At 33.8% G+C, this 27,578-nt stretch overlaps 1 protein-coding gene across 1 annotated transcript in view; it reads right to left on the reverse strand.

The window, feature by feature from the left end:
- Nucleotides 1-27,578, reverse strand: part of LOC126739391 (low-density lipoprotein receptor-related protein 2) — a 392,746-nt gene that overhangs the window by 99,776 nt on the left and 265,392 nt on the right. Inside the window, exons 35-37 of the mRNA XM_050445052.1 lie at nt 21,577-21,817; nt 13,493-13,657; nt 6,143-6,366 (exon numbers count right to left, since the gene is read on the reverse strand). Coding sequence (XP_050301009.1) covers nt 6,143-6,366; nt 13,493-13,657; nt 21,577-21,817 — 630 coding nt within the window. The remainder of the gene's footprint in view (nt 1-6,142; nt 6,367-13,492; nt 13,658-21,576; nt 21,818-27,578) is intronic.

Raw genomic sequence — 27,578 nt, forward strand, 5'->3', positions numbered from 1 at the left:
CTAATTCAAATCCACTTTTGAATCTTTTTGAATAATATAATTTATCACAAGAGGTCAAGTTGCCTACTCGAACTAATGATCGTTCTAACACATTGTTAAATGTTTTGGTATGTAGTGATATAACCTTAGTTAATGAAACCGAAATTCTTGATATGGATCATATTTCAGATCATAAGTTAGTATCATTTAAAATAAAATGTGTTAAAGGCAAACCTAGGCCGATGTATAAAAGTTTTCGCGATTTTAAAAATTTTAATTACACTGATTTTAGAAATGATTTATTGTCAATTAATTTTGATTACATTTTCCCATGTTCCAATACTAATGTGATAGTCAGTTTTTTTAATAAAATATGGATGAATTATTTAATATACATGCGCCCTTTCGAACAGTTATGATTACTAAACGACCAGCACCTTACTGATAACCTTAAGTTTATGATGAGGCTTAGAAACAAGGCCCTGTCACGCTATAAGAAACTTAAAACTAAAACTAGTTTGAACGAATACAAGTCGCTACGTAATCATGTTAATATTGCAGTTAGGGCTGAAAAAAAGGCCTTTCTCAGACATACTTTTAAAAAGATCCAAAAAATTTTTGACGCACCATTAAATTTCTTAATCCAACTCCCAATGAGGATCAAGCGACTAAATGAAATATTTCTGCGAATCAATTTAGTGACTGTTTTATTAGCTCAGTTTCCCAAACCTTAAAGGATAATACTTTATTTATATCAACAAAATATTTCATGAGAATGATTTTCTTAATTGTAATCCTACATCATCCGAAGTGGAAAAAAACTATTTATAGTTTAAAATCGGGTTATTTTGGGTGCGATAGTACTTCTTTAAAAATGTTGATGCTTATAGCACCTGACCTAATCGATCACATAACTTTGGTCTTCTATGGTATTCGTACCAGTCAGGATTTGGGCCAGGATACAGCTGTGTTTCAGCGTTAGCAAAAAAACAGATGATATTTTTAGAGAAAATGATGCTGGAAAGGCTACTGCGCTCATTCTTTTTGACTACTCTAAAACTTTTATTTGCCATCTCGTATTACATAGGTTTTTCCCAGAAAAAATTTTCCCAATATGCGATAATGAGCTATTTAAATAAGAGATTCCAGTTCGTACAAAAATCAACGGGGCAATCTGAGTTCAGCGAAATTAAGAGCGGTGTTCCACAGGGATCAATTTTCTGACCAATTTTGTTTTCAATTTATACATGCAACTCATCTAAATCTTTAAAAAGCAGCAAAGCAGATCAGTATGCTGATGACACGCAGGTTCGGCATTTCTTTTACCCACGAGACTGGATGTTAGCAAAAGAAGCAATTGAAACGGATTTGGAAAAATTGGAAAACTTTTCTGAAAAGCACAATTTTAAAATTAATCCCAAAAAAATCGGTAATAATGTATTTCGGAAAAGGCAAATCAAAACTCAAAAGACAAATGAATATATATATAACAATTCAGCGAAATTTGCTACCATCAGTTTGTACAGGGTGTCCCATTAAGAATGTTCCTCGGCTGTATCTCAGGCCCCAATAATCGTAGAGCGTTGAAAACAAAAATTAGTATAAAAGTGGCCCAAAAAAATAGCTGGAAATTATTTTGAAGTTCATTGGTCAACCGCTAGAGGGCGTTCTAGCTACTTAAAAACTTTAAAGTCTATTTTTTCCAAAAAACCTTTAATAACTTGCATCTCAAAATGTTATCGAAATAATCTACAAAGTATTCCTGACAAAAATGTCTTGACAACCATTTCTGTCAAATGTCAAATAAAGTGGTGGGGAGAGTTTCTATCTTAAATGAGAAAAATGGTAAGTAGTAGGCTTTGGCTGCACCGATTTTTTTTAAATAACTTTTATTTAAAAGCTCTTTTATTGCTTTATTTTTCTACCAAAAAGATATTATTGGAAAATTTTCCTAAAACCCGCTAGGGGGCCTCTACTTCTAACTTACGCTATTCGACTGATTATTTTAAGAAACTCAAATGCAACTATGTGTGTTTTTTTACGGTATTAAGAGCGGAAAACAAAGCTTAATAATTTAGTAAAAACCGCATTTTGATATCACGTCTCTAACTAAAGTTACAAAAAAAATGTGTTCATTAGAAAGTGAAAATATCAAATATGGTCGTTAAGTTCTATTTACCAGCCAGGTTAAAAGAACTGGTGTCTAAATGAATCTTTGTGTAGAGAAACAATCTTGGTGTACCAGCTTTTTAGAAATTCCGGAAAGTGGCGTTTATTTATACACTTCTTTATACAGGAAGTTTCATTGGTAATAAATCAATGTTTATGGGAAAACTAGGAAAACTATGCATAGGAACGTTTTAAATATTTATCAACGTCGATGCGTCATTGTAACACGACAAAAATATTTTGATAGTTTTGGCACTTGGTACCAATTAAACTGAAAAAAGATAAAAATCTTGCTTATTTTAAATGGAATAAACATAATATTATTTAAATTCCTACACTAATCTAATGCCTGCCGAGGTGTTCGAATTGTCGTCCGTCTTGCTCTATACAATTTTGAACTCTTCGTCGGGTTGATTCCACGGCTGCCTCTATTTCTGCGGCTGGTAAACTCCGAATAGCGCCCCTTATTCGCTGTTTCATATTTTCTCTATTGGTAGGAATCGAAGAAAATACAATGGCTTTTATTCTACCCCACAAATAAAAGTCAAGGCAGGTTAAATCTGGCGATATGCAAGTATATGCAATGTAATCTAATAATGTTTCTATAACGATAAAATTACCTTGCCGACCAAGGGAAAAAGCTACGTCTGCCAATCCACCAATCAGGGTACCGCTGATTAAGAAACGTTCGCACTTGTACCGCGAAATGAGCCGGGCATCCGTCATGTTGTAAAAACATGTTGGCTCTTATAACCAAAGGCACATCTTCTAATAATGCTGGGAGCTCATTTCTTAAAAATCCAAGATATCGTTCTCCAGTTAGGCTCTCATCAAATAAAAATGGACCTATAACCTGAGATCCTATTACACCGCACCAGACATTAACACTCCACCTTCCCTGATGCTGGATCTCGCGCATCCAACGAGAGTTAGTTTCAGACCAATAGTGCATATTATGTCTGTTAACTCCTCTATTGAACGTTGCTTCGTCTGTCCATAAAATTTCGTTGAGAAAATTTGGATTTTCGAGCAACATATTTTCCATCCAATGACAATAATCTAGTCTTCTGTCATAGTCTTCTAGATTTAATGCCTGGTGGAGTACTATATGAAATGGATGAAATCTATATGCAAAAAAAATTAGATTAAGTAAGTATCTAGGCACCTATTTTTGAAAAATTGTGTTATACCTGTGTTCCTGCAAAATTCTGTGAACTACAGAACGATGTATGCCTAAATCGCCTAAAATAGTTCTGATGCTTAAGTGCGGATCAAATTCTACATAGGCCAAACAATTTATTATGTTTTCCTCCGTTCTCCTGCGACCTTGTCTACGGTAGGTTGGATGGACTACACTACCTGTTGTCCGAAAACGACGGGCCAAACGAAGAAATATGCCTCTACTCAGACGCCGGTTTTGAGGAAAACGTTGAGCATACAGCCTTGCAGCTATAGTAGCATTTTCAAAACATAAACTCTGATCGAAATAAATAACTAAATTTATAGGACTAGCGAAAACTTTTAAGCAGCTGTCACAGAGTTATCACCGGCCTTTTTGTTTTTTAAACAAATGCAAAGCCAACTTATTATTAAAATTGGCATAATTTAATTACCTATTTATTTATACTCGAATAAACTGCTAACCGATAGTCTTATATAAACTTTAATTTTTAGTTCCTTTATGAACACAACTAATATGTTGCTGTATTTTTTTCAATATATTATTCTTTTAACTTATTTTAGCACATCATGTGGTATTATTTGTTGCTACGTTGTCCAAAAATTTAAAACGTTCCTATGCTTAGTTTTCCCATACTGAGTAGATTTATTCCCGCTGAAACTCCTTTATAAAGAAGTGTATAAATAAATGCCACCTTCCGGAATTTCTAAAATGCTGGTATACCAAGATTGTTTCTCTACACAAAGATTCATTTAGACACCAGTTTTTTTAACCCGGCTGGTAAATAGAACTTAACGAACATATTTGATATTTTCACTTTCTAATGAACACATTTTTTTTGTAACTTTAGTTAGAGACGTAATATCAAAATGCGGTTTTTACTAAATTATTAAGCTTTGTTCTCCGCTCTTAATAGCGTAAAAAAACACACATGGTTGCGTTTGAGTTTCTTAAAATAATCAGTCGAATAGCGTAAGTTAGAAGTAGACGCCCCCTAGCGGATTTTAGGAAAATTCTCCAATAATATCTGTTTGGTAGAAAAATAAAGCAATAAAAGAGCTTTTAAATAAAATTTGTTTTAAAAAAATCAATGTAGCCAAAGCCTACTTCTTACCATTTTTCTCATTTAAGATAGAAACTCTCCCCACCACTTTATTTGACATTTGACAGAAATGGTTGTCTAAACATTTTTGTCAGGAATACTTTGTAGATTATTTCGATAATATTTTGGGATGCAAGTTATTAAAGGTTTTTTTGAACTAGACTTTAAAGTTTTCAAGTAGCTAGATAGCCCTCTAGCGGTTGACCAATGAACTTCAAAATATTTTCCAGCTATTTTTTTTGGGCCACTTTTATACTAATTTTTTTTCAACGCTCTACGATTATTGGGGCCTGAGATACAGCCGAGGAACATTCTTAATGGGACACCCTGTACTAGAAGCCTAGCTAAGGCCGTTGGGCTCTGGTAACCCCCGGTAGGGCATGACGGGTCCATCAGGAGACCTATATGCACAACTGCCTTGGCAGCCCACTGTTTCGTCAATTCAATTCAACCTAGGTCTTATGATCGACACAGAACTAAGATTTAAAGATCACATTAGCCTCAATATAAGAAAATACGCGTCATTAAAACTTCTCTACCCTCAGCGACTTAATGCGGCAGAAAATTGAGCTTACAGATAGTTTGCTTTTGGGCTATTTTAACTACTGTGATGTCATATATGGGCCATGTTTAGATCAGGATCAGCAAGATAGGATACAGAAAGTCCAGAAATCGTGTCTTAGGTTTATTTTTGGAATAAAGAAGTATCGACCAGTAATATACAGGGTGTTTCCTAACTACGGTACGAAACTATACAGGGTGAATCGTTAGGTCGTTTTATGAAAAAAAGTTTTCCTATAAACGTATGTCGGGAGTTGCTTTGTTTCTGAGATACAGGGCGATGAAGGTTCAAAAAAATAACGGTATTTTAAAAATTCTATAACTATCCTTAAACCGATTTGGTTGAAATTTGGTGCAGTTATTTGAAGTTATAAGACGCTTATTTAGCTGTAACTAGATTAAAATTATTAGGTCCAGTGGCGTGTCAGTGGGCACCACATGCTTATTGTTGAGAAAAAAACAACCCAACCCAACCCAACCCAACCCAATATAAGCTACAGGAGGCAAAATAGTTGGATATGAAAAAGAGAAGAGATTTGCACTGTTTAAATTTTTTTCATAAAATAATTAAAACTAAAACTCCTCCATATCTTGCTAAAAAAATTACATACTGGACGGACCTAAATAACACCGAATACCTGACCTGTTTAAATCATCAAATCTTTAAATAAATTTTCTCTGATATCATAGTCTTATTATAGCCAATTATTGTTATGTGTTTTTAATTTTAATTTATTTTGAATTTTTTTTGGTTTACTTTAATATTTTACTTTATGTGAGTAATATTTTATAATAATGTAAATGGAATAAGGTAAAAAATTGTGTTTCACTTTTTTTAGATTTTACTGTGTAATTGTAATATAAGTGTTGTCATTATCTATTTGTTAAGTTAGAGTAAGTTATACCTGTAGGAATTTTGAATATTGTATGTTATTTTAAACCTTTTATTAATCGGTGCTGGATTCAATCAATTTTAAATTGCCTTTCAGCTCCTTTTTTTTTGAATTAATGTAAATAGCAATAGGATATGTCACTCAACATTATTAATTACTCTAGAATCTACATTGCATTAATGCAAATAAAATATATTATTATTATAGTCTCGCCAATTTCACAGTAATAAAAGAATGATTATTTATTATTGAACTTACTGCACTCGTGTCGACTATCTTCGTCACTATTATCGAGGCAATCGTTATCTCCGTCGCAAATGTAAATTCTAGGGATGCAGTTGCCGTTATCACAAGTAAAGAGGTCTCCGAAGCAAGTTCTGCCGTCACTCTTGCAGTATTCTGGCGGTTCGTCTGCTCCATCTCCGCAATCGTCGTCCCCGTCACAGTACCAGGTGGCAGGGATGCAACGATGATTTGAACATCTACAAAAAATATTTACTATTATAATAATTGCGATTGACCCACCGTAGTAACAAAATTGCATATACAAATAATGACAATCTAATTTAGACCAGGAATCCTGGTATGATAAGGCTGCCTGATGACGTGGTAAGTAAAGACCCACAAGACATAGTTGATGCTTTTGCACTGTTCTTTGGTGAGACATTTATACAATCAAATTTCATTAACCATTCGTCGACGTCTGGTAATGTATCCCACTTTGATAATTCCAACGTTGATGCTTCCCAGATTATTTTGGCTAGTAAAAAACTCAAAAATAAGTTAATATCTGATGTAGACGGTGTAGGGTAGACCGGGGATAAAAGTGCTACGGGGAGAAAGTGCCACTTGCCGCCATTTAGTACCGAAAGGACGCATCATTTTGTATTTTGTGCCCTACTACGTAAAAATTTGCCATAGTATATTTTTTGTTCAGAAGAAGCTATTTTTCATCGAATTTAAACCAGGTAGGTTTACTCTGATACCTTGTTGATTCTACTTTCATACAGTGCTGTCAGATCTGTTGCAAGTTGGGGTCTAAAGTGCCACACACGTTCTATGTGGCACTTTTTACCCCACTATGCAGAATGATTAATTAATTTTTTTTTTCAGAATGCGAACTTATGCCAGGAAAACTGGGAGAGGGCAAACTTCTTTAGAAGAAATGCATCGCGCAGCTGATCTTGTTACACAAAATGGACAGTCCATAAGGTCGGTAGCCAAAGATCTTGGGATATGTAGAGTCTTTTTGAATGGATTTATTCAGCGACGCAACACCGATCCCAACCTTTGGATATAGATCAGCACGTAGGGTTTTTAATGATGAGGAAGAAACAGCACTTAGTAAATATTTAACACAGTCTGCACAAATATACTTCGGTTTAACTCCAAAAGAAGTGCGTCGACTAGCATACGAGTGTGCAGTCCAATTTAATAAAGATATGCCAGACTCATGGCGACAAAACAAACAAGCAAGAGCTGACTGGTTTGCAGCGTTTCTAAAAGGAAACCCACGACTTTCTATTCGAACACCTGAGGCCACTAGTTTGGGAAGGGCAACATCTTTTAACAAGAAAAATGTAACCGATTTTTTCGACAAATTAAATAATGTTTTGGAGCGCTACTCATTCACTGCTTCCTCCATATGAAATACAGATGAAACTGGAGTTTCAACAGTCTTGAAACCTCCAAAGATTGTAGGAGTGAAGGGGTCAATGCAAGTCGGTGCTCTTACTTCAGGCAAAAGGGGTACAAATGTATCACTTACAACAGCAGTTTCTGTAAGTGGGCTTTGTATACCACCTACGTTTTTCCCCGAAAGAATTATAAAGATTATTTTATTCGGGGTGGACCACTCGACTGTATTGGTACAGAAAATTCATCCGGATGAATGAACCATATTTCGCATTTAGCTATATCAGTGTTAAATTTGGCGCAATCTAATGTCATTGTTTTATCGTTTCCGCCCCACTGCTCGCATCGGCTGCAGCCATATGCAGCCAGATTTAGATAAGGGTGTATACGGCCCATTCAAGAAATACCTATCTTCTGCCCAAGATGCCTGGATGAGAAGTAATGCCGGAAAGAATACTACAATTTATGATATTCCATCGATTGTTAATTCAGCTTACCCCCTAGCGATGTGTCCTAACAATATTAAAAATTCTTTTAAAAAGATTGGCATTTTTCCTTATAATCGGGACGTATTCTCAGACATTGATTTTGCTCCAGCATATGTCACAGATCTACCAGTTCCCCCTAACGGAAATGACAATCAGGACAACTTCTTGAGAATGAACCACAAGTCGTCAATGAAAATCTTCAAGGACTCATTTTTGATGAATCTTCTCAACAACCCAATGAAAATAGTCAATATCCTGCCCTTAATGAAAATGACCAACCGCAAAATAAAGAATGTAAAAAAAATATAAACAATGCCGAAAATCCAATTGCTGGACCATCCAACATTGATAATCTGCCAGGAAAGAAAACATTTTCTCCACACATAGTAAAACCCCTTCCCAAAGCAGGACCTCGAACAGGATCGGCCAAGGGCAGAAAACGTAGATATACCGCTGTGCTCACAGACACTCCCGAGAAGGACGCCCTAGAGCGGGAACAGGCAACAATAAGTCAGAAAAAGATGAAACAAGTTAAAGAAAATGCAAAGCAAGTTAAAAGAAGGGTTTACTCAAGCAAGAAGAATCAAGACTCGAACTCCTCAACCGATTCGGAGGATAACTGCGTTTGCCTAATATGTTGCGATTCATATTCACAGAGCTTACCTTCAGAGGAATGGGTGCAATGTAGAACCTGCAAAGAGTGGGCTCACGACAAATGTATTACGGGTGATTGAAAATGGTTTATCTGCCTTAACTGTGACAGTAATATGGACTAAGTTTTTCGTTCTTTAACAGTTCCTTGTTCAGTTGTTTACCTTTTAAAAATGTAGTTCACTTCTTACTTTTACTTAAACGTATTAAAAGCAGCCTTACTTAAGTAGTCTCTATTCGCCGACATGGGCGTCACTTTCTACCCCATGCATGGGGTAAAAAGTGCCATTTACCAGAATCCATAAAAACTGATAATACCAGTGTTTTTCTTCACGTTAGATTTTTCTGGCAAGCCAGTTTATTAACTTAAGGTTACAGTTACCACAGGAACCAAAAATGAAAAAAAGTGACCTCTCAAAGTTTTTTAAAACCAATTTTTACTAGAAATGGCACTTTTATCCCCGGTCTACCCTGCCTAGTTTCTTGGTTAAAGATTGAATTGGCTGATCCACTGACCTACATTTTCAACTTAATAATGTCAACAGAACATACTCCTGAAATTTATAAGACTTGTAAAATAATAATTATTTTAAAAGCTGGGGACTCTAATCAAATCGTGAACTACAGTAGGCCAATCTCAATCACAATCAAACTTCTTAAAAATGTTTGAAATTATCCTAAATTGGTCGCTATTCAGTCACGCAAAAAAACTCATCTCTGTAGACCAGCTTGGCTTTTTTAGCGGGCGATCTTATGTTACTAACTTGTCCTGTCTGTCTAGCCACATCTGTGAATCACTTGATGTTAATACTCAAGGCGATGTGATTTATACCGACTTCCAAAAAGCCTTTGATCGAATAGATCACTATATTTTGCTGCATAAATTTAGTCAGTATGGGTTTTCAGCGAGATTATTTAATTTATTTCATTCTCACTTGATTGGTAGATTTCAATATGTCGAATATGAGAGTTTTAACGCAACGTCGGGTGTGCCACAGTGCTCGAACCTGGGTCCGCTCCTGTTTAGTTTTTTTTATAAATAACTTGATTAGGTCACTCACTTGTCATAGGCTGGTTTTGCCAATGATTTGAAGCTATATTTAAATGTATATGGTTTGGAGGATTGTGTTTTTCTTCAGAACTGTCTAAATACATTGGAGGTATGGTGCGCGGTTAATAGGTTAGGCTTGAATGCGGCTAAATATAGTGTGGTCAGTTACTTAAGATCAAAAACACCCTTAAATTTTAATTACTTCATTATTGATTCCATTTTGAGTAGATTAGAGCCAATTACTGATCTTGGTATCTTCTTTGATTCTAAATTTACATTCGTTACACACTTCAACAACATAGTCAAGTCAGTTCTGAGAAGGCTTGGGTTCATAATTAGAAATCCTCAGAGTTTTACTTTGGAATCTACATTAAGACTGCTTTTTTGTTGCTTTGTTAGATCAAAACAGGAGTTTGGCTGCATTATATGGAACCCGCTCTATCAGAACCATGTTGGTCTCCTTAGACCGGAAGTGTTTGGCCTTCAGGCAGGATGGTATACAGTTTGGCCCAAATTGGGTGTACATGTATGGGTATCTTGGAAACTATAAGAGATAGAAAATCGGTTAAATGGGAAAAGTTATAGGGCATTTGGTTACCAATTTAGTGCCGCTTTCAGTACGATTTTATCTTTTTCCGATTTTGAAATATTTGGAAAAAATCAAAAAGTTGCGTTATGGAAAAAGGGCTGTATTTTTTTTATTTCAACGTATTTTTAAAATCTGTAAAAACATTATTAGGACAGCTTTTTAAGGACAACATGAATTCAGTTTTTGTTTGCGACGTTTCGGTTTTGAGATTCCATCCTCAACTTCTTTTTTTCTTATGGCGGCCATTTTGTTTTTTTGCTAAATTAAAAAGATCTTTTTCTTTCCTTTAAAATGATGTATAACACTTTATGAAAATATTTTGTGTTTAAGTCCAAAAATGAGATAGTTTATTTTTCGCAGAGTTGGCCATGACTTTTATTGGCATTTTGTCATACACACAATTTTTATTAACTTACTAACTTGCTAACTTATACTTTTACGTAATTTCTAACTAAAACAATTAACTACTTATAACAATAATATTAAATTAAACTATTCAAAATGACGGCCATTTTTGTTAAAACATTTTTCACATTTCTTTAAAACTCTTCTAGTTACCTTGCGCAGGGTGTTTTTATTTATATTATTTAAGACATTCCGAACCCTATCCTCTAGTTGTTCGAGTGTCGCAGGAGGTTCAAATTCGTAAACTTCATTTTTAACATATCCCCAAAGATAAAAATCCAGGGGTGTAATATCTGGAGACCTAGCTGGCCAATTTACAGCACCGCGGTTAGCGATAAGTTTATTATTAAATGCTTGCGTTAACAAGTTTTGAACGTCCCGAGTATTATGCGCGGGACACCCGTCCTGATGAAACCACACATCACTCCGTATTTGTTCTTCAGGTATTATAGCTCTCACGGCAGGTAATAATATCTGCTCTTCCAAAAGATTTAAATATCTTTGACCCGTCTGTGTTTAGTTATAAATAAAGAGCCCAATATGGTGGTTCTAAAAACAATTATAGCGTTTTACCTGAAAATTATTTTGTGGAGTGGCTAATTAACTTATCGTACATACCACACCATACATTTAATCCAAATCTTACTTGTAGTCTACGTTTAGCTAATTCATGAGGATTCTCAGTAGCCCAAAAGTGACGATTATGCCTGTTAAATACTCCGCAGTTGCTAAAAATTTTTCGTCGGTCCAAATAATTTTCCTGCTGAAATTAGGCATTTCTTGACATTGCCTTACAAACCAGTTTGAAAATTCTAATCGTCTTGGGTAGTCTGTATCCCTTAAACCTTGAACAATAGTAGGCTTATATGGATAATATTTATTTTGTAAGGACTCTTTGAATGGTAGTCTTTGGTATATTCATATCAGTTGCAGCTTTTCGGGTCGATGTTTTCGGGTTGGCATTAAAATGATCTAAAATGTTTTCATCGCGAGCTTCATTGTCCCTTTGATAATTTCCTGGCGTCAGTATTTCAAAACTTCCATGAGTTCTAAGGTTCATGACAAGCCTAGCGAATAGCTTGGACCTGGCTGTTGTCTCTCAGGATAAAGTTCCAAATATCTAGCGATTGCAAGATTTGCATTTCTATTACATGTAATATAACATTCCAATATGTGAAATTTTTCTTCACTGGTATATCGCATGGCTATTTTCGGAAATTAAAAATTTAAACAAAACTCACTAAAGACAAACGAAAACAACTAGATACGAAAAAACTATTTAACACTAACAAGAACAAGAACAAAAAATTAACAAGATAAGAACTACTAAACAAGATAAAAAGTTAAATCAAATAAATAATATTTTGCAAAACTGTCAGTAAATGACGCTAAATCATTAAGCAATAATAATTGTTTATACGACAAATGGCCTCCGTAGTCATGGCCTCCGCATTCATGGCCAACTCCGCGAAAAATGAACTTTGTAACTTTTTGACATAAGAATGAAATATTTTCATAAAGTGTTATACATCATTTTAAAGGGAAAAAAAAGATCTTTTTAATTAAGCAAAAAAACAAAATGGCCGCCATAAGAAAAAAAGAAGTTGAGGATGGAATCTCAGAACCGAAACGTCGCAAACAAAAACTGAATTCAGGTATGCATTGTCCTTAAAAAGTTGTCCTAATAATGTTTTTACAGATTTTAAAAATACGTTACAAAAAAATACAGCCCTTTTTCCATAATGCAACTTTTTGATTTTTTCCAAATATTTCAAAATCGGAAAAAGATAAAATCGTTTTAAAAGCGGCACTAAATTGGTAATTAAATGCCCTACAACTTTCCCCGTTTAACCAATTTTCTATCTCTTATAGTTTCCAAGATACCCATACATGTACACCCAATTTGGGCCACACTGTATATCCAGTTAGAGGGTTTGATCATCGGCAACTATTGCAACGCTTCAATCTACATCCATTACACCTCAGAAGAATGATCTTCTCTGTAAAATTCCTGCATGTGTTACTGAATGGATTAATAGATAGTCCTGTTTTTTTTCTGGTATACGTTTCATAGTGCCTAGGCTTAATGCTAGACATCCCCTAACTTTCTTTCTGCCAAGGCCTCATACTAACATCCTGTTGAAATCGCCACTATATACAATACGCGCTATATTTAATCGGATCTGTCAAATGTGTGATATAAATTTCTCTCCGATTCACGTGATTCACATTCTTGGGATTAGGACCCATGTATTTTAGTTATAGTTAGTAGGTGTTATATTGCAGTTAATTTAATTTTGTTGAATATATGATTATCTTGTTAATTCTTATTAAACTTTTATAATTGGGTTTTTATATTATATTAATAGTTATTTGTTACAATTTTTTGGATAACTCTTGAGATTGTAATTTTACTTTTCTTTTATTTTTAAGATTTGTTTTGTATGTTTTTTCTTTAAACTATATTTTTCATTATTTTGTAACTGTTTCCTGTTATTGGGCAAGTTGCTTGTTAGAAATAAAGGCTTATTATTATTATTATTATTATTATTATTATTATTATTATTATTATTATTATTATTATTATTATTATTATTATTATTATAAGTATAATTTTTTTTATCCAGTATGAGGGATCAAATAAATCGATCGCGCCACGAAAAATCTGCCAGAAGTTAGTGTAAGGGATTGAATATAAATATTTCCTATGATCAACGCTTTTATTTGCATACCGGTATACCCGAATAATATTAAATCAACAAAATTACCTACACTTTCTCATTTCTTACCTGAAACTGTTCTGAGGGCATGTCCTTTGTGAGCAGTGAAGCGCATTTTCATCCGAATTATCTCCACAATCGTTATCGCCATCGCATAACCAATAAGGCTCCACGCAAATATTGGTGTTTTCGCATTTTAGATGTTTCGGGGGACAAGTCGTGTTGTGACCGCACCTAGTAAAACATTTAATTAAAATAAAATAAATTTAATTATTTAAACTTTATTAGTTTTATTATTCAAAATTGGTATTGGTAATGGGTCTTTTATTTTTTGTGCATGTGAAAGTTTAATATTTGTACAGAAAGGCCAGTTAAAATGCTGTAAGAACTTTGAAAAAAAAAAGAAACTTATGCTTGAATCTTAAATTAAACCTGTCAAATGAAATAATGAAATAATGAAATGCGTTTAATATCCGAAACTATTTTGTACTATATTTACACTAAACATTAATATTAATTAATATTTTTAATTTGGATTCTTTAAATAACCAAATTTCCATACACAGCGGCAACGCTATAGATTTCGGCCAGAAATACTCTCGCGATAAAGGTACTTGGCACCTGCGCTCGTTGTTTACTTTTGGATGGTGCACCTTTCGTACAGCATTAGTATTAAAAGGAAGTTTTAAGTTAAAAAAAAGTCTGAAGTGGATCACATATATTCCGGAAATATATTCAGGATATTCATATTATTCAGGAAAAAAGGAAATTCAAATTGTTCCTTTGACAGGAGAGTTAGGTATCAATGGTATGATCCTTCTAGGTTATAATATTACCAAAGACGACATATTTGCGAAGCCTCTATTGAGTATTTGAGACCAAAATTTCGCTTTTTTCCTTTATTTCTTTTTAGTACAGTCAATCTGTATTTTTTTTTTAAACTATCCAAGTCGCTAATTTTTTGAGGGTCGATTCTATTTCCGAAGAAAAGCTTAAGTCCTCGGAATTGAGAGTCTCACCCCCCCCCCCTTTTTTTGGGAAACTCAAAAAGTTTTTCCAATCGATTTTCCAGCTAAACAGCGAGTCATACAGAAAAACTTATTGAACATAAAATGTAGAGCTTTTTGTGCTCTACAATTCATTTCATGAGCCCGAAGCTGTAGAACCAAAATTCGAAAAGTTAGAGGGCGCCAAAGTCACCAAAAATGTGGCAGCTATCTGCGAGAAGTACGTGAGGTACGTTATGAAGAAATACCCTCAGCACAGAACTTCAATCGTCTTTGATGGATATCCGCAGGGTAGTGAAGACTTCACCCGGAAATCATACGAAAGACAACGTCGTTATACTAAGCACATCGCAGCCAAAATTGATTTTCATGAGAGCACTAAGATATCAGTGTCACAAGAAACCTTTCTGTCAAACGACCGAAACAAGGACCGGTTTATTCTCATGTTATTGGATAAACTAAATGAATCAGGGTTCGAATCAATGCAGGCTTTAGAGGATGCGGATTGTTCGATTGTTCAAAGCACTCTTGATCATTCTGCTACGCATGAGTGCGCAATTATCGTTGGCGAGGACATTGACTTGCTGGTTTTGCTCACTGCTAACGCTACAGTCGACCAACAAACTTTTTTGTTGAAGCCTAGTAAAGGAAAAGTACCGGAGCGATTGTATGGACTCAGCAGTTTCAAGTACAACGCGGCTAGGCCACACGTGCTTTTAGCTCATGCATTCAGTGGATGCGATACTACGTCAGCTCCATTCACGATCGGAAAAGCGAAACTCGTGAATTTACTTGAGAGTAATGATGAAGTGCGAGAACATGCAGAAATTTTTAAGAAACGAAAAGTTCATCCGAAAGACATAGAAAATGCAGGACAAATAATTTTTGTGGGTCTGTATCTTGGGAATACTCAAAAAGATAAGCTGTCAGAGTTACGCTACAAGAACTTTGTGCAGGCAAAAACTAAGAGCAAGGTAAATCTATGTGCGCTACCACCATCCGTCGAAGCGACAAACCTCCACAGTCGCAGAGCCTACTTGCAGGTGCAGTCGTGGTTGGACCACACTATGGATCCACTGGAATGGGGGTGGGAGAAGACAAATCAAGGAATGAAACCGGCAGCGAATTCGAAAGATCCAGCACCAGAATCGATACTGAAAGCAATTTCTTGTGGATGCGAGACGAATGACTGCGGGGCAGCCTGCGGATGTCGCAAAGCAGGTCTTATATGCTCTGTTGCTTGTAAGTACTGTGCAGGAGAAAACTGCAGCAACGTTGCCCCAATATATTTGGAAGAGAATGACGTTGATGATTTACCTTCACAAGTTTTGAAATTGCCAAAATACCCAAGCCCCTCAGAGAACCGAAATGCAATGGACGAAGAAGGAACATCAATGTCGGATACATCTTCCAACTGCTCTTTAGAATTAGATGAAGTTCAAGAACCACCAAAAAAGAAATCAAAAAGAAGAGGAAGACCGAAAAAAAACTCAAACAAATTTTGTACTATTTATTGTACAGTAAATTTTTCGTAAAGTACCTTGTCCCACTGTATTCTCGTTATGCTTTAAAATTAAAAAATTTAATGCGTGGACGAAATGTCGTGTCGAGTGGTCGCAGGCGACATAAACGATGTTTCAAGATAAATATTCACATTCAGGTAAGTGTTCAAATAAATATATAGTAATATGTTAATGTTGCAATAGCAGTAAAAAAGTGGGGAATGGAATTTTGCAAAAGTAATGCTATCAACATGTATCACTATGCAATTATTCAGTAATCAATTATCATTACATGCATTACGCAACCATAATTATTGAGGCACGTCACTTTCACAACTGCAACGCCCTCTGCTTTTGTTGTAATTGGTGCTCCGTAAACCATGTACCAATTTCTTCTATCCCTTTCTACTAAATCACTTCAATTATTCATTTTGTGCAAGTTAAAGAACATTTAATCTATGCAAATTTCATTTTCGTGGACTTACAGCGCCATCTGCATGGCTTTTTTCAATTTGTCAAGAAGGGTAAAAGAAATTTTGTTCAGGTTCTACTTTAATTTCATGATGCGCAAACGTTAGGCGACGAAAAACAGCTTTCGCCAAACATCTGAGGCAGGCTACATACACGAAAGTAAACATTTCGGTATTAAATGCATTATATCTTAAAAACGGTAAATCGAAAAAAAAGTAAGACATGCATTTTGTAGGTATTTTTGTCCTCTACATTTTTGCAATCCTTGCGATGGTAAAAAAAAATTGTCTCTCAGTGAAAAAATGAAAAAAGTCATTTTTGATGAATTTGGCGCCCTCTAACTTTTCGAATTTTGGTTCTACAGCTTTGAGCCCATGAGATGAATTGTAGAGCACAAAAAGCTCTACATTTTATGTTTAATAAGTTTTTCTGCATGACTTACTGTTTAGCCGCAAAATCGGTTTGAAAAACTTTTTAAGTTTCCCAAAAAAAGGGGGGGGGGGGGGGTTGACTCTCAATTCCGAGGACTTCAGCTTTTCTTCGGGAATACAATCGACCCTCAAAAAATTAGCGACTTGGATAGTTTTTAAAAGTTCTGGCCTTTTTTAATTACAGATTCACTGTACTATTTAGGAAAATATTAATAAAAATCGGTAATAATAATAATAAAAAAGGATCTTATTATAATCTAGCAAAGTTATTGCTTATTCGAACCCGAAATGCCGCAAAAATGAAGGTAGTGTCTGGTCGATATCCAGCGACCAAATAGAGAACGGAGCATATGTCGTTTGCCAGCAACATATTTATATTCCGCGCCGACTGATATTTAATCAATATAATGCCCGTATCTCCTGGAACTTCGAAGGAGTTTTAATAATTTTTTATATAGATATTACCAATGGATAACTAAATCGGTTTATAGTGGGTATAAACCTCGACAAACTAAGTTTTTTTTTTAATTAATTAAAAATAAAGCAAAATAATAGACGAAGGGTCCTGTTTACTTCACAATCTTTATTTCAAGAATCCCAACGGGTTTCGGTTGTTAAACCATTGTCAAGGGAAAACTATGTAAGTAGAATATAAAAGGTTGTTATTAAACTAATAAATTAATTAAAAACATATTAAAACTTACATGATATTATCACAAAATGTCCATAAAAAGGTTAAAAAACGGCACACACATATCATTACAATATATTAATCTAAAAATATCTTATCACCCGTATTTACAAACAATAACGGATTTTGGTTTTAAAAAAAAAATCCATATGGGTACTACATTATACACAGATATTTAATACTATTACGATAAGAGACATCTATGATTAAACGCGGTTAACAGAACATTTTAAAAAACAGTAAATTCACAATTTACGCTGATCTTTTATCATTAGGCGACTTCTGAGAGTTTAAATGTTCTTTAATTCTTAATTTAAAATTTTTGCCGGTTTGACCAGCATATTTGGCTGAACAAGAGTCGCATGATAAAAGATAAACGCAGAAATAAAGATTCTTTTCGATTTTCTTGAAATAAAGATTGTGAAGTAAACCTGACCCGTCGCCTATTATTTTGCTTTGCATAATGGTACTTCACCCTGGAGAAATTTATGGTAATCTTATTAATTAAAAAGTTAACTGCTAAAGGACTTGAATTAAACGTTTTTTCTGTAATATACACTTGCCGGCACAAAATTCCGCCACACTGAAATATTGGCCAAGTTTGATGTTTTATAAATTTTTTACTGTTTATCAGATTCTCACGATTTTGCCATCAGTTTTTAGATACATTTGTTGTGATTTTTTAAAATCATTTTGTAAAGTAGCATTTTTCGATTAGGCTATATTATACAGGAGTAAAACAAACTGTTGTTTTTTCTCGTAATTTCAAAAGACCCTGTAGGAAAATTAAGGTGGATAATTCTGTTTACATACTGTTCCTTGTAATCTTTGATGTATTCTAAACATTATGATTTTTATTCATTCCATTATCTCATTTCTGCTGCGAGCTGCAAATTTTTTATTAAAACGCTGATTTGAAGCTTATTTTTAGATAGTTAATGTCAAGTTTTCGGTTAAAAATTATCGACGTTGGCTAAGGACGCAATTAATGTGACATAAAGTTTGACAGTGTCACTATTATAATTTGTTGTGTGTCAATATGGTATTAACTCCAGCAGACGTGGGTAGAATTGTTGCGTTAATAGAGAACGGCCGAGAAGATTTCTTGGGAAGTTCAGGAAATTATATCGATTAAATAACATCGACTGTACACTGTGTCCCATTTTGGATGAGACTGCAGGGTATCTCTGTCATTTTTTAAGATAGAGCTTTGCGGTTTTCGCGACCCTGTATCACTTTTTTGTAAAACTTTTAAAGCCACAAACAGAAATATTCTAACTACTTTTGTTCCTGAAATACAGGGCGAAAACGAAAATGTTCACTTTTGGAGATGTTATTATTTCTCAGGCCCTGTATAAGATAGAATAAAAATGAAAACTGCTTATAATAGATATTTTTACATAAAAGTCAGTGGCGTATTTAATTTTTTTTCCCAATGCACTGTTTTTAAGATTGGGCACAAACTTGGTATTTTTTAAATGGAACACCCTGTATATTTTAACGTCAAATTTATGCATTTTTTTTTCTGAATACATTGATGTATCACAACCTATTCTTTAGTAAATTTTAGCTTCAAAAATCAGAAAAATCCATATTTATTTTTGTTTTTAATAGTAGGCCATGAATTCTTGCATAAAAAAATGTTTTGTTTATTGCATTCATGGAAGTCACAAACAGACTCAATACATATCAATAATGATGGCTCACGGTGAAAATATGGAATTCCAAAATTTTGAAAAGTATGATATTATAAAATGTTTAAACCTTTCTAACGAAAATGTCGAAGCGGCGCAGCAATTATATTTAAATAGGTAAAGCTCTAGCTTATTTTATTTTGTTACAAAATTCAAAAAATAAAAAAGATCTTATTAGGTTTCCAGAAAGACGTCAGCCATCTCGGGCTACGGTATTCCGGTTAAAATCTAATCTTTTAAATTATGGCTGCTATTCAAAACCTAGGCAACCCCATGTTGATAGAAATGAAGCTGGCGAAATTAATGTTTTAGCGTGTGTGGAAGCAAGACCCCAAGTTTCCTGTAGAAAGATAGAGGAAGAGATAGGAGTTTCCAAAACAAAAGTGCAAAAAATTTTAAAAAAGCATAAATGTAAACCGTATAAGATAAATATTATTCAAAAATTGCATCCTGACGATCCGTTTAAACGACTGGAATTTTCTAATTGGTTTTTAACCAAAACTAATGAAGATCCGGATTTTGTAAAAAAGGTAATATGGTCTGACGAATCCCATATAAGCAGTAGTGGCATATTTAATAGGCAAAATACCAGACATTGGTATCAAGAAAACCAACATATTACTTTTGAACCACAGCAACAAGGCCGATTTGGTTTTAGTGTTTCCTGTTTTGTATTGGGCACTAAAATTGTATATACAATTTTTGAGGGTAGCTTAACTGCCCAACGATATCTAAATATATTGCAAAATAATTTGCCAGAGTTGCTGGAGGACATACCTTTAGCCCAGCGACATCAAATATATTTCCAGCAAGATGGAGCGCTCGCTCATAATTCAAGGGTAGTTAGAGAGAATATTTAAGTGCCCATTTTGATAGACGTTGGATTGGCACACACGGGCCAATCAGATGGCCCTCGAGGTCACCGGACTTAAGTGTTTTGGACTTTTTTGTATGGTCGTACTTAAAAAATAAAATTTATGCAAATCGGCATAATAATATAAATGAACTCCGAGCGACAACTGAAGAAGCATTCATAAACTTACAAAGGCAACCCTTTATAATTTTAAATGCCTTAAGACGAATACAGACTGTATGTGGTTTTTGTATAAGACAATATGGACAGCAGTTTGAACAGTTTTATTAAATTTATATTTGTTGTTTTTTTTTTTTGGTTTTTGTAATTAATTTTCTAATTTGATTCTTGTAATTACTAATTAGTTTTTAATGTTAAACCTGGTCCGATATATTTTTTTTGTTTTTAACATTTTTATGTTTATATTAATATTTTAAGTTAATGTTTAAAATATAGTTAAATATATAGGTTTAAATCACATGGCGTTTTAAAAAAGTAATAATTAAATGCATGTGTGTAAGAATTCATGGCCTACTATTAAAAACAAAAATAAATATGGATTTTTCTGATTTGTGAAGCTAAAATTTACTAAAGAATAGGTTGTGATACATCAATGTATTCAGAAAAAAAAATGCACAAATTTGACGTTAAAATATACAGGGTGTTCCATTTAAAAAATACCAAGTTTGTGCCCAATCTTAAAAACAGTGCATTAGAAAAAAAAATTAAATACGCCACTGACTTTTATGTAAAAATATCTATTATAAGCAGTTTTCATTTTTATTCTATCTTATACAGGGCCTGAGAAATAATAACATCTTCAAAAGTGAAATTTTCGTTTTCACCCTGTATTTCAGGAACAAAAGTAGTTAGAATATTTCTGTTTGTGGCTTTAAAAGTTTTACAAAAAAGTGATACAGGGTCGCGAAAACCGCAAAGCTCTATCTTAAAAAATGACAGAGATACCCTGCAGTCTCATCCAAAATGGGACACAGTGTACTGGCAAACAACATATGCTGCGTTCTAGACTTTTGGTTGCTGGATATCGATCGGACGCTAGCTTCACACATATGAAATAATATTTAGGAAAAACCCAAGCTGGCAACATCGGATACTCGTATTGTAAACATAGAGGTATTCTACGTTGCCAAGTTGCTTTTTTTTCATCAACTTTTTTGTTGTTTGCCTAGGTTCTTTTTTTATTCTGAAAAATGTGTTGATTACTCTCAAAGTTTATCTTATTCAGCAAATAAACGAAACTTTTAAACAGTACATTTTTTACTTGTTACAAAATACAACGCATAAAAAATATGTAGCGCATTAAGAAAATTATATATTGAATGGAAAATTGGAAAGTCGATTTGACATCATTGTCTGAGAGATAGTGAATTCACACAACCTCGCCTATGGTTTGCAGCTAGGCTTATTCTACACAATCAATATTCTAAGGTTATTGATAACTAATTCACACCTAACCGAACAGTAAAAACGTAAAAACACTTACCTTTCATGAGTCTCGTCGGAGGTGATGTTATCCTTACAGTCGTTCACACCGTTACAGACCTGAGCCATTGGTATGCACCTGTGGTTAAGACAAGTGAACTCGCCGTCGGCACAAGGGGGATAATTGCAATTTTCTTCGTCGGAACCGTCTTTGCAATCGTTTTCGTGGTCGCATTTCCAGGATTGGAAGATGCAACGGCCGTTGTTGCAGCGGAATTCGTTGGGAGAGCATGAATGGAAAGCTGAAAAAAATGGTTCAAAATATACACCATTCTTATAGAAGTTTATCAATAAATCTTTAGGTATATGGTGAAGAAATATTTTAAATAGTATTCACTTGAAATCCATGTCAATAACATTTATTTTATGTACTGACTGTCACCAAAATTGTTTTAGAAACATAACACTTCAGTTACTGATTACTGAAGTGTTATGTTTCTAAAACAAATTTTTTTCTTAGATATACAGTGGTGGCCAACTAATTAGAAACGATAAAAAAAAAATACTTTATTCAATGTTTCAGTTCTTTAAAATAAATTAAAACCAACTTGTCAAATTTTGATTGCTCATCACAACAGCAATATATAATTTATTTATAGACATTCCACTAAGAAATTTGTAAGGAATGCAGAATATAAACAAAATTTATAGATAACACAGTTGGCCAACTACTTAGAAACGACGAAAATAAACGCGCGTATCGTTCATTTCAAACCTCAGTCTTTGTATCTTCCACAGTTTAAAATGGGTAGAAAAAAAATTGTGATGTGTCAATGCGTAAAATAATTTTTACGCTAAGGGAAAGAGGTTGGACTTATAGTAAAATAACTGACCACCTAAAATGTTCAAAAAAAATTGTTTTCTATGCACTCAAACACATAAAAGAACATAAAACGTACGAAAATATTCCACGCAAGAGAAGATTTAAAAAAATCAGCCAACGAACTGATGAAACTATGGTTCGAATGGCTAAAATGAATACATTTTTAACCTCCAACCAGATTAAAGAAGAACTTTCTCCAGCTATCGCGATATCATCACGAACTATAAGACGACGACTTAATGAAGCCAACCTATTTGGACGAGTATCCCGCAAGAAACCACTGATAAAGAAGAAAAATCGCAAGGCTAGATTAAAATTCGCTAAGGACCATATTAATTGGACCATAAAAGAGTGGAAAAAAGTATTATGGTCTGATGAGACAAAAATAAATCGCATTGGTAGTGATGGTAGAATATTTGTGAGAAGACCAAGGGGTGCGGAAAATAATCCGAAGTATACAACCAGCACAGTCAAACATGGAGGTGGAAATATAAAATTATGGGGATGTTTTTCGTGGCGTGGTGTTGGTCCATTAGTGAAAATTGACGGTATTCTCGACCAAGAAAAATATAAAGATATTATGGAGAACCACATGTTGCCGTTTGCTGATGAAACTTTGCCGGTGTCTTGGGTTTTGCAACAAGACAATGATCCCAAGCACACGGCTAAGTCTGTAAAAAAATGGTTTGACGATAACCATGTTGATGTACTTGATTGGCCCTCACGTAGTCCGGATCTCAATCCCATTGAGAATCTTTGGAGAGACCTGAAAAAACTTTTAGAACATAAAAATATTAAAAACCTTAAAGATCTGGCGGAAGAAGCAGAGCATGCGTGGAAATCGATACCACTGCGAGATGTCAACATCTGGTGGAGTCAATGCCCAGGAGATGTAGAGCTGTCATTGAAAATAAGGGATTTGCTACAAAATATTGATTTATTTAGGGTTTAGAGTTCTTATTTTGTTTTTTTAAATGAATAATTCTTTGGTTTCTAATTAGTTGTTCAATTCAATATTTGTATAAAAAATTAACTTTTTTTTAAAAGTATATATGTGAAGACAAATCCACTAAATTTATGGTAATATTAAAGGTAAATGTTAGTTACGACAATGGGCGAGAAATTTAAGAATAAACAATTTTATTTACAAAAGATTTATGATTTTTATTAATTTATTCACACTGTTTCTAATTAGTTGGCCACCACTGTACCTTCCAAAAACAGTTATATTGTATGTATTGATCTAAACCGTTGTTTTTTCGCTTTGTTTTTAATATATTGATTCTAAGAGACCCAAATATAATATAAACCCGGTAAAATAATATAAGAAATTCTTAAAAATAAGGTAAATTCTTCCTGTTTCTAACGCGATATGTCTAATTTTTTACTGAATTATACAGGGCGAGTTTCTGGGATAATTTCCTAACGGCATAGATAGGCGATCCACACTTTCATCACTGAAAGGATTCATTTTACTTAATATTTACCTCAAATTATAAAACTATTAATTTTTGGGTACGAAATTTCGACTTGGTCATAAAATGCTAATGAAATCTGGATTCTTGTATTGCAAATAAGTATTTAAGTAATGGAAATAATAAAACTAAAGATGTGTAAGTTTTAATACTTAGATAGTGTTTATATCATTTTAGATATTGATGAAATTTGTAGTAAATTGACGAATAAAACTCCCAAGATCCCAAGAGGTTAAAGATAGGTTTAAAATAACGATTAAATCAAAATGAAATACTTGTATAGTCAAATTCAATGAATAATTTTTATAAAATTTCGGTAAGGGATTTATATTTTTTGTTGTACTATTTCTTATTATTGGAAATTAGTTTATTGAGAGCGAAAAGAGATTTTTAGAGGAATGTTTCATTTCTATTTGATTATAATTTCTCTTAACACTAAATGCAATGACTATTGGTCTATTTTTCTTTAATTTATACGACTCTGTCTTTATGTTGTACGCAATTGGCGAAAACGGTCACTGCCCGAAATTTATACCCACCACCCAAAACGCGTTGTGTGTAAATTTTAAAAATCCACGACGCGAAATTACGATTATCTTCGAAGAGACGGTTTTCGTGTTATGGGTACTAATAAATACCCAAAACCAGAAAATTCATAACCTTACTTAGTTTTATTGGCAGCCGTTTTTTATTTTGTTTATTTGTTTGTCCTTTGTCAAAGTTTGAAGTAAAAATTCGATAAAAATGAATGAATCAATCGAAAATCTTAAAAAAGTATTCAAAGATAGTTTAAATAAACTTTATATAGAATGAAACATTAGGTCTCCCTTACACCCCTCTTAGAAAATGATTATAAAAAATTATTAGTGATGTTAAAGAAGCACATGAATTACGCAAATTGGGCAAACCACTTTCATCAAAACGATATCGAAGGTTGAATCGATATCAATTGCTAAGTATTGGAGAGGAGGAAAAGTTGATAGCCAGAAGATTCACTAACGAAGAAGTTATTAAACTTTATATTCATCGGGAACAATTATTCGATATTGTGCATGCAGCCTATACAGGACAAAAGAGAAAAAGGTAGGTTAATTTTTTAATATCTAACACTATTAACATTCAAAAACCGTTTATTACAAACCACTTCCTCTTATCACAAGGAATTGCATTATTCCTTTAGTGGATTTAAATATAAGATAATTCTTAAAAATATTTTTTTTATGGATCATAAATGGATGGCTTGTATAAACTGAGTACTGAGAACAGGCCGATGGACAGATTATTTTCAAGAAATAAACTTCTTCAAGCAGATTCGCAGTTCATGTCGCAATCAAATGATAATACAGTATAAGCTCGGTGGCGTAAACACTCGTATATACGAACAACTCGGTTTTGTGAATAAAATATTTTTTGTATTAGGTAATCTATAGTGTGAACAGAAGTCTGCTCGATAATGTGAACAATTAAACAATACGTTTTTAAACGATTTTTGAGCCAATATGCCAGTAATATTTTGACTGTCTCGCTGGTTTTTGACTTGTCGTAGCATATTTGCATAGTTCACGGCGTTTATATGGCTTTTATTCTTCAGTTTTCAGTTGACTTTAAACGCCTGAGTAATAAATTCGGTAACAACCTTTCTTTGCACGATTCTCAAAATGGGCAAAACTGTCAAAAATAAGGTCCTTACTCTACAACAAAAAGCAAATATTATTCAAGAACATCGAAAAGGTGTGTCAGTTACTATACTGGCTAGAAAATACGGAGTTGCTAAATCAACAATTTGTTCGATCAAGAAGAAAAGGGAGAAGATTCTTGAAAGGGTAACCAACTCATTAGGACCAAACAAAAAGTGTACGTTAAAATCTTGTGAGTACCCAGAAATGGAAAAACAGTTGTACAAATGGTTCCTTACTCAAAAAGAAAAAAATCTTTCAATAAGCAGCGATATATTAAAACAAAAAGCAATCAGAATTTTTGGAAATGTATATCCTGCGACAATGAAGTTTAGTGCAAGTGATGGATGGCTGCAACGTTTTAAAGTCCGTCATGGAATACGATTTCTAAAAATATCCGGTGAGAAATTATCATCTCAGCCGGAACTGGTTGGGCCGTTTAAAGAACAATTAAAAAAGTTATTGATGAGCTTGGAATAACAGAAAATCAACTTTTTAATGCCGATGAAACAGGGTTGTATTGGAAACTTCTCCCAGATAAAACATATGTTTCGATTGCTGAAAAAACGGCTCCAGGAATAAAAATTGCAAAACAACGGGTGACCTTCTTAGGATGTGCAAATGCTACAGGTTGTTTCAAATTAAAACCGCTGGTGCTTGGAAAATCAAAAAATCTCCGCTGTTTTAAGCACTTTAGAAATCCGGTCATTTATAAAAATTCCAAAAACGCATGGATGACTGCAGAGATATTTAAGGATTGGTTTTTTCACCACTTTGTTCCAGAAGTAAGTGATTTTAATCATAACCATTAAATCCATTTTCCATTTTTGAATGATTTTAGGTGAAGCAGTATCTAAAAGAACAACATCTTCCACTGAAAGCTATTCTACTCTTAGATAACGCTCCTTCCCATCCTCCAGCAGACACATTAAAAACAGATGACGGAAACATATTTGCTATGTTTATGCCCATTAATGTGACCCCGCTAATCCAGCCGATGGATCCGAGTTGATCCGAGACTCACAAAACTATATTACAGGAAGAGTTTGCTAACTTCAATTGTGGCAACTGATGAACATGTAATCGATTCATTAAAAAAACTTACACTAAAAGACGCCATGTTGCATTTGCATAGTGCTTGGCAAAAAATTACACCGAGAACCTTATCTAAATGTTGGTATCCTGTACTGTCAAAAAATACAGAATATACAGATGAAGATTCCATACAATTAAGCGAACTTAAAAAAAAATGGAAAGACGAAGAGGCTGATCAAGTTGTTTCGGAGACTCTGAGTTTACTAAGGGAGGTTCACGAGGTATTTTTTCTACAATAGGCTACTGTATTCTTTCCTATAAATACAATTTTGTTATAGGCTGAATATACGACAAACGATATCACTGAATGGAATAAGGATGATGCTGGCATTAACCTTAATGATGATCCAAATGATAATGCTGTTTCGGAAGAAGAAGACGACTGTCAGGTCATTAAAGATCCAAAGCCTAAAATAAGATATTCTGAAGCCATTGAAGCATTAAAGCTATGCATGCAATGGGCACAAGAAAACTTTGTTAATATTGACGACATTTTATGCCTTAAAAAACTTTATGAAAAAGCTGTAATTATAAATATAATATCTAAAACGAAGCAATTAAAAACTACTTCTTTTTTTAAATAAATTTTGTAAGTATTTTGTAATACATAGGTATTATAAATAATACATACTAAGTAAATAAACAAAGGCTTAAACCTTATAATTTAGTCTCTTTACAAAAAAAAAACATAATAATCATCCTCATCCCATAATGCGAACAATCGGTAGAATGAACTAGGGTTGGTTTTTTTGTGTTCATGTTACCGAGCTTGTACTGTAATATCAAATACCCTTGCGAACTGCAGCAAATATGTCATCCAAAGGTTCCGGTCAAGGTTTTCTCAAACGCAATCGTAAAAGATTTTGTGGTGATAATAAATGTTGATGCAAACAACGAGACAAAAAGTATAACTCAAAATGTCATGGATCACTAG

The sequence above is a fragment of the Anthonomus grandis genome, chromosome 8 (genome assembly GCF_022605725.1).
Source record: "Anthonomus grandis grandis chromosome 8, icAntGran1.3, whole genome shotgun sequence".
NCBI classification, from domain to species: Eukaryota; Metazoa; Arthropoda; class Insecta; order Coleoptera; family Curculionidae; genus Anthonomus; species Anthonomus grandis.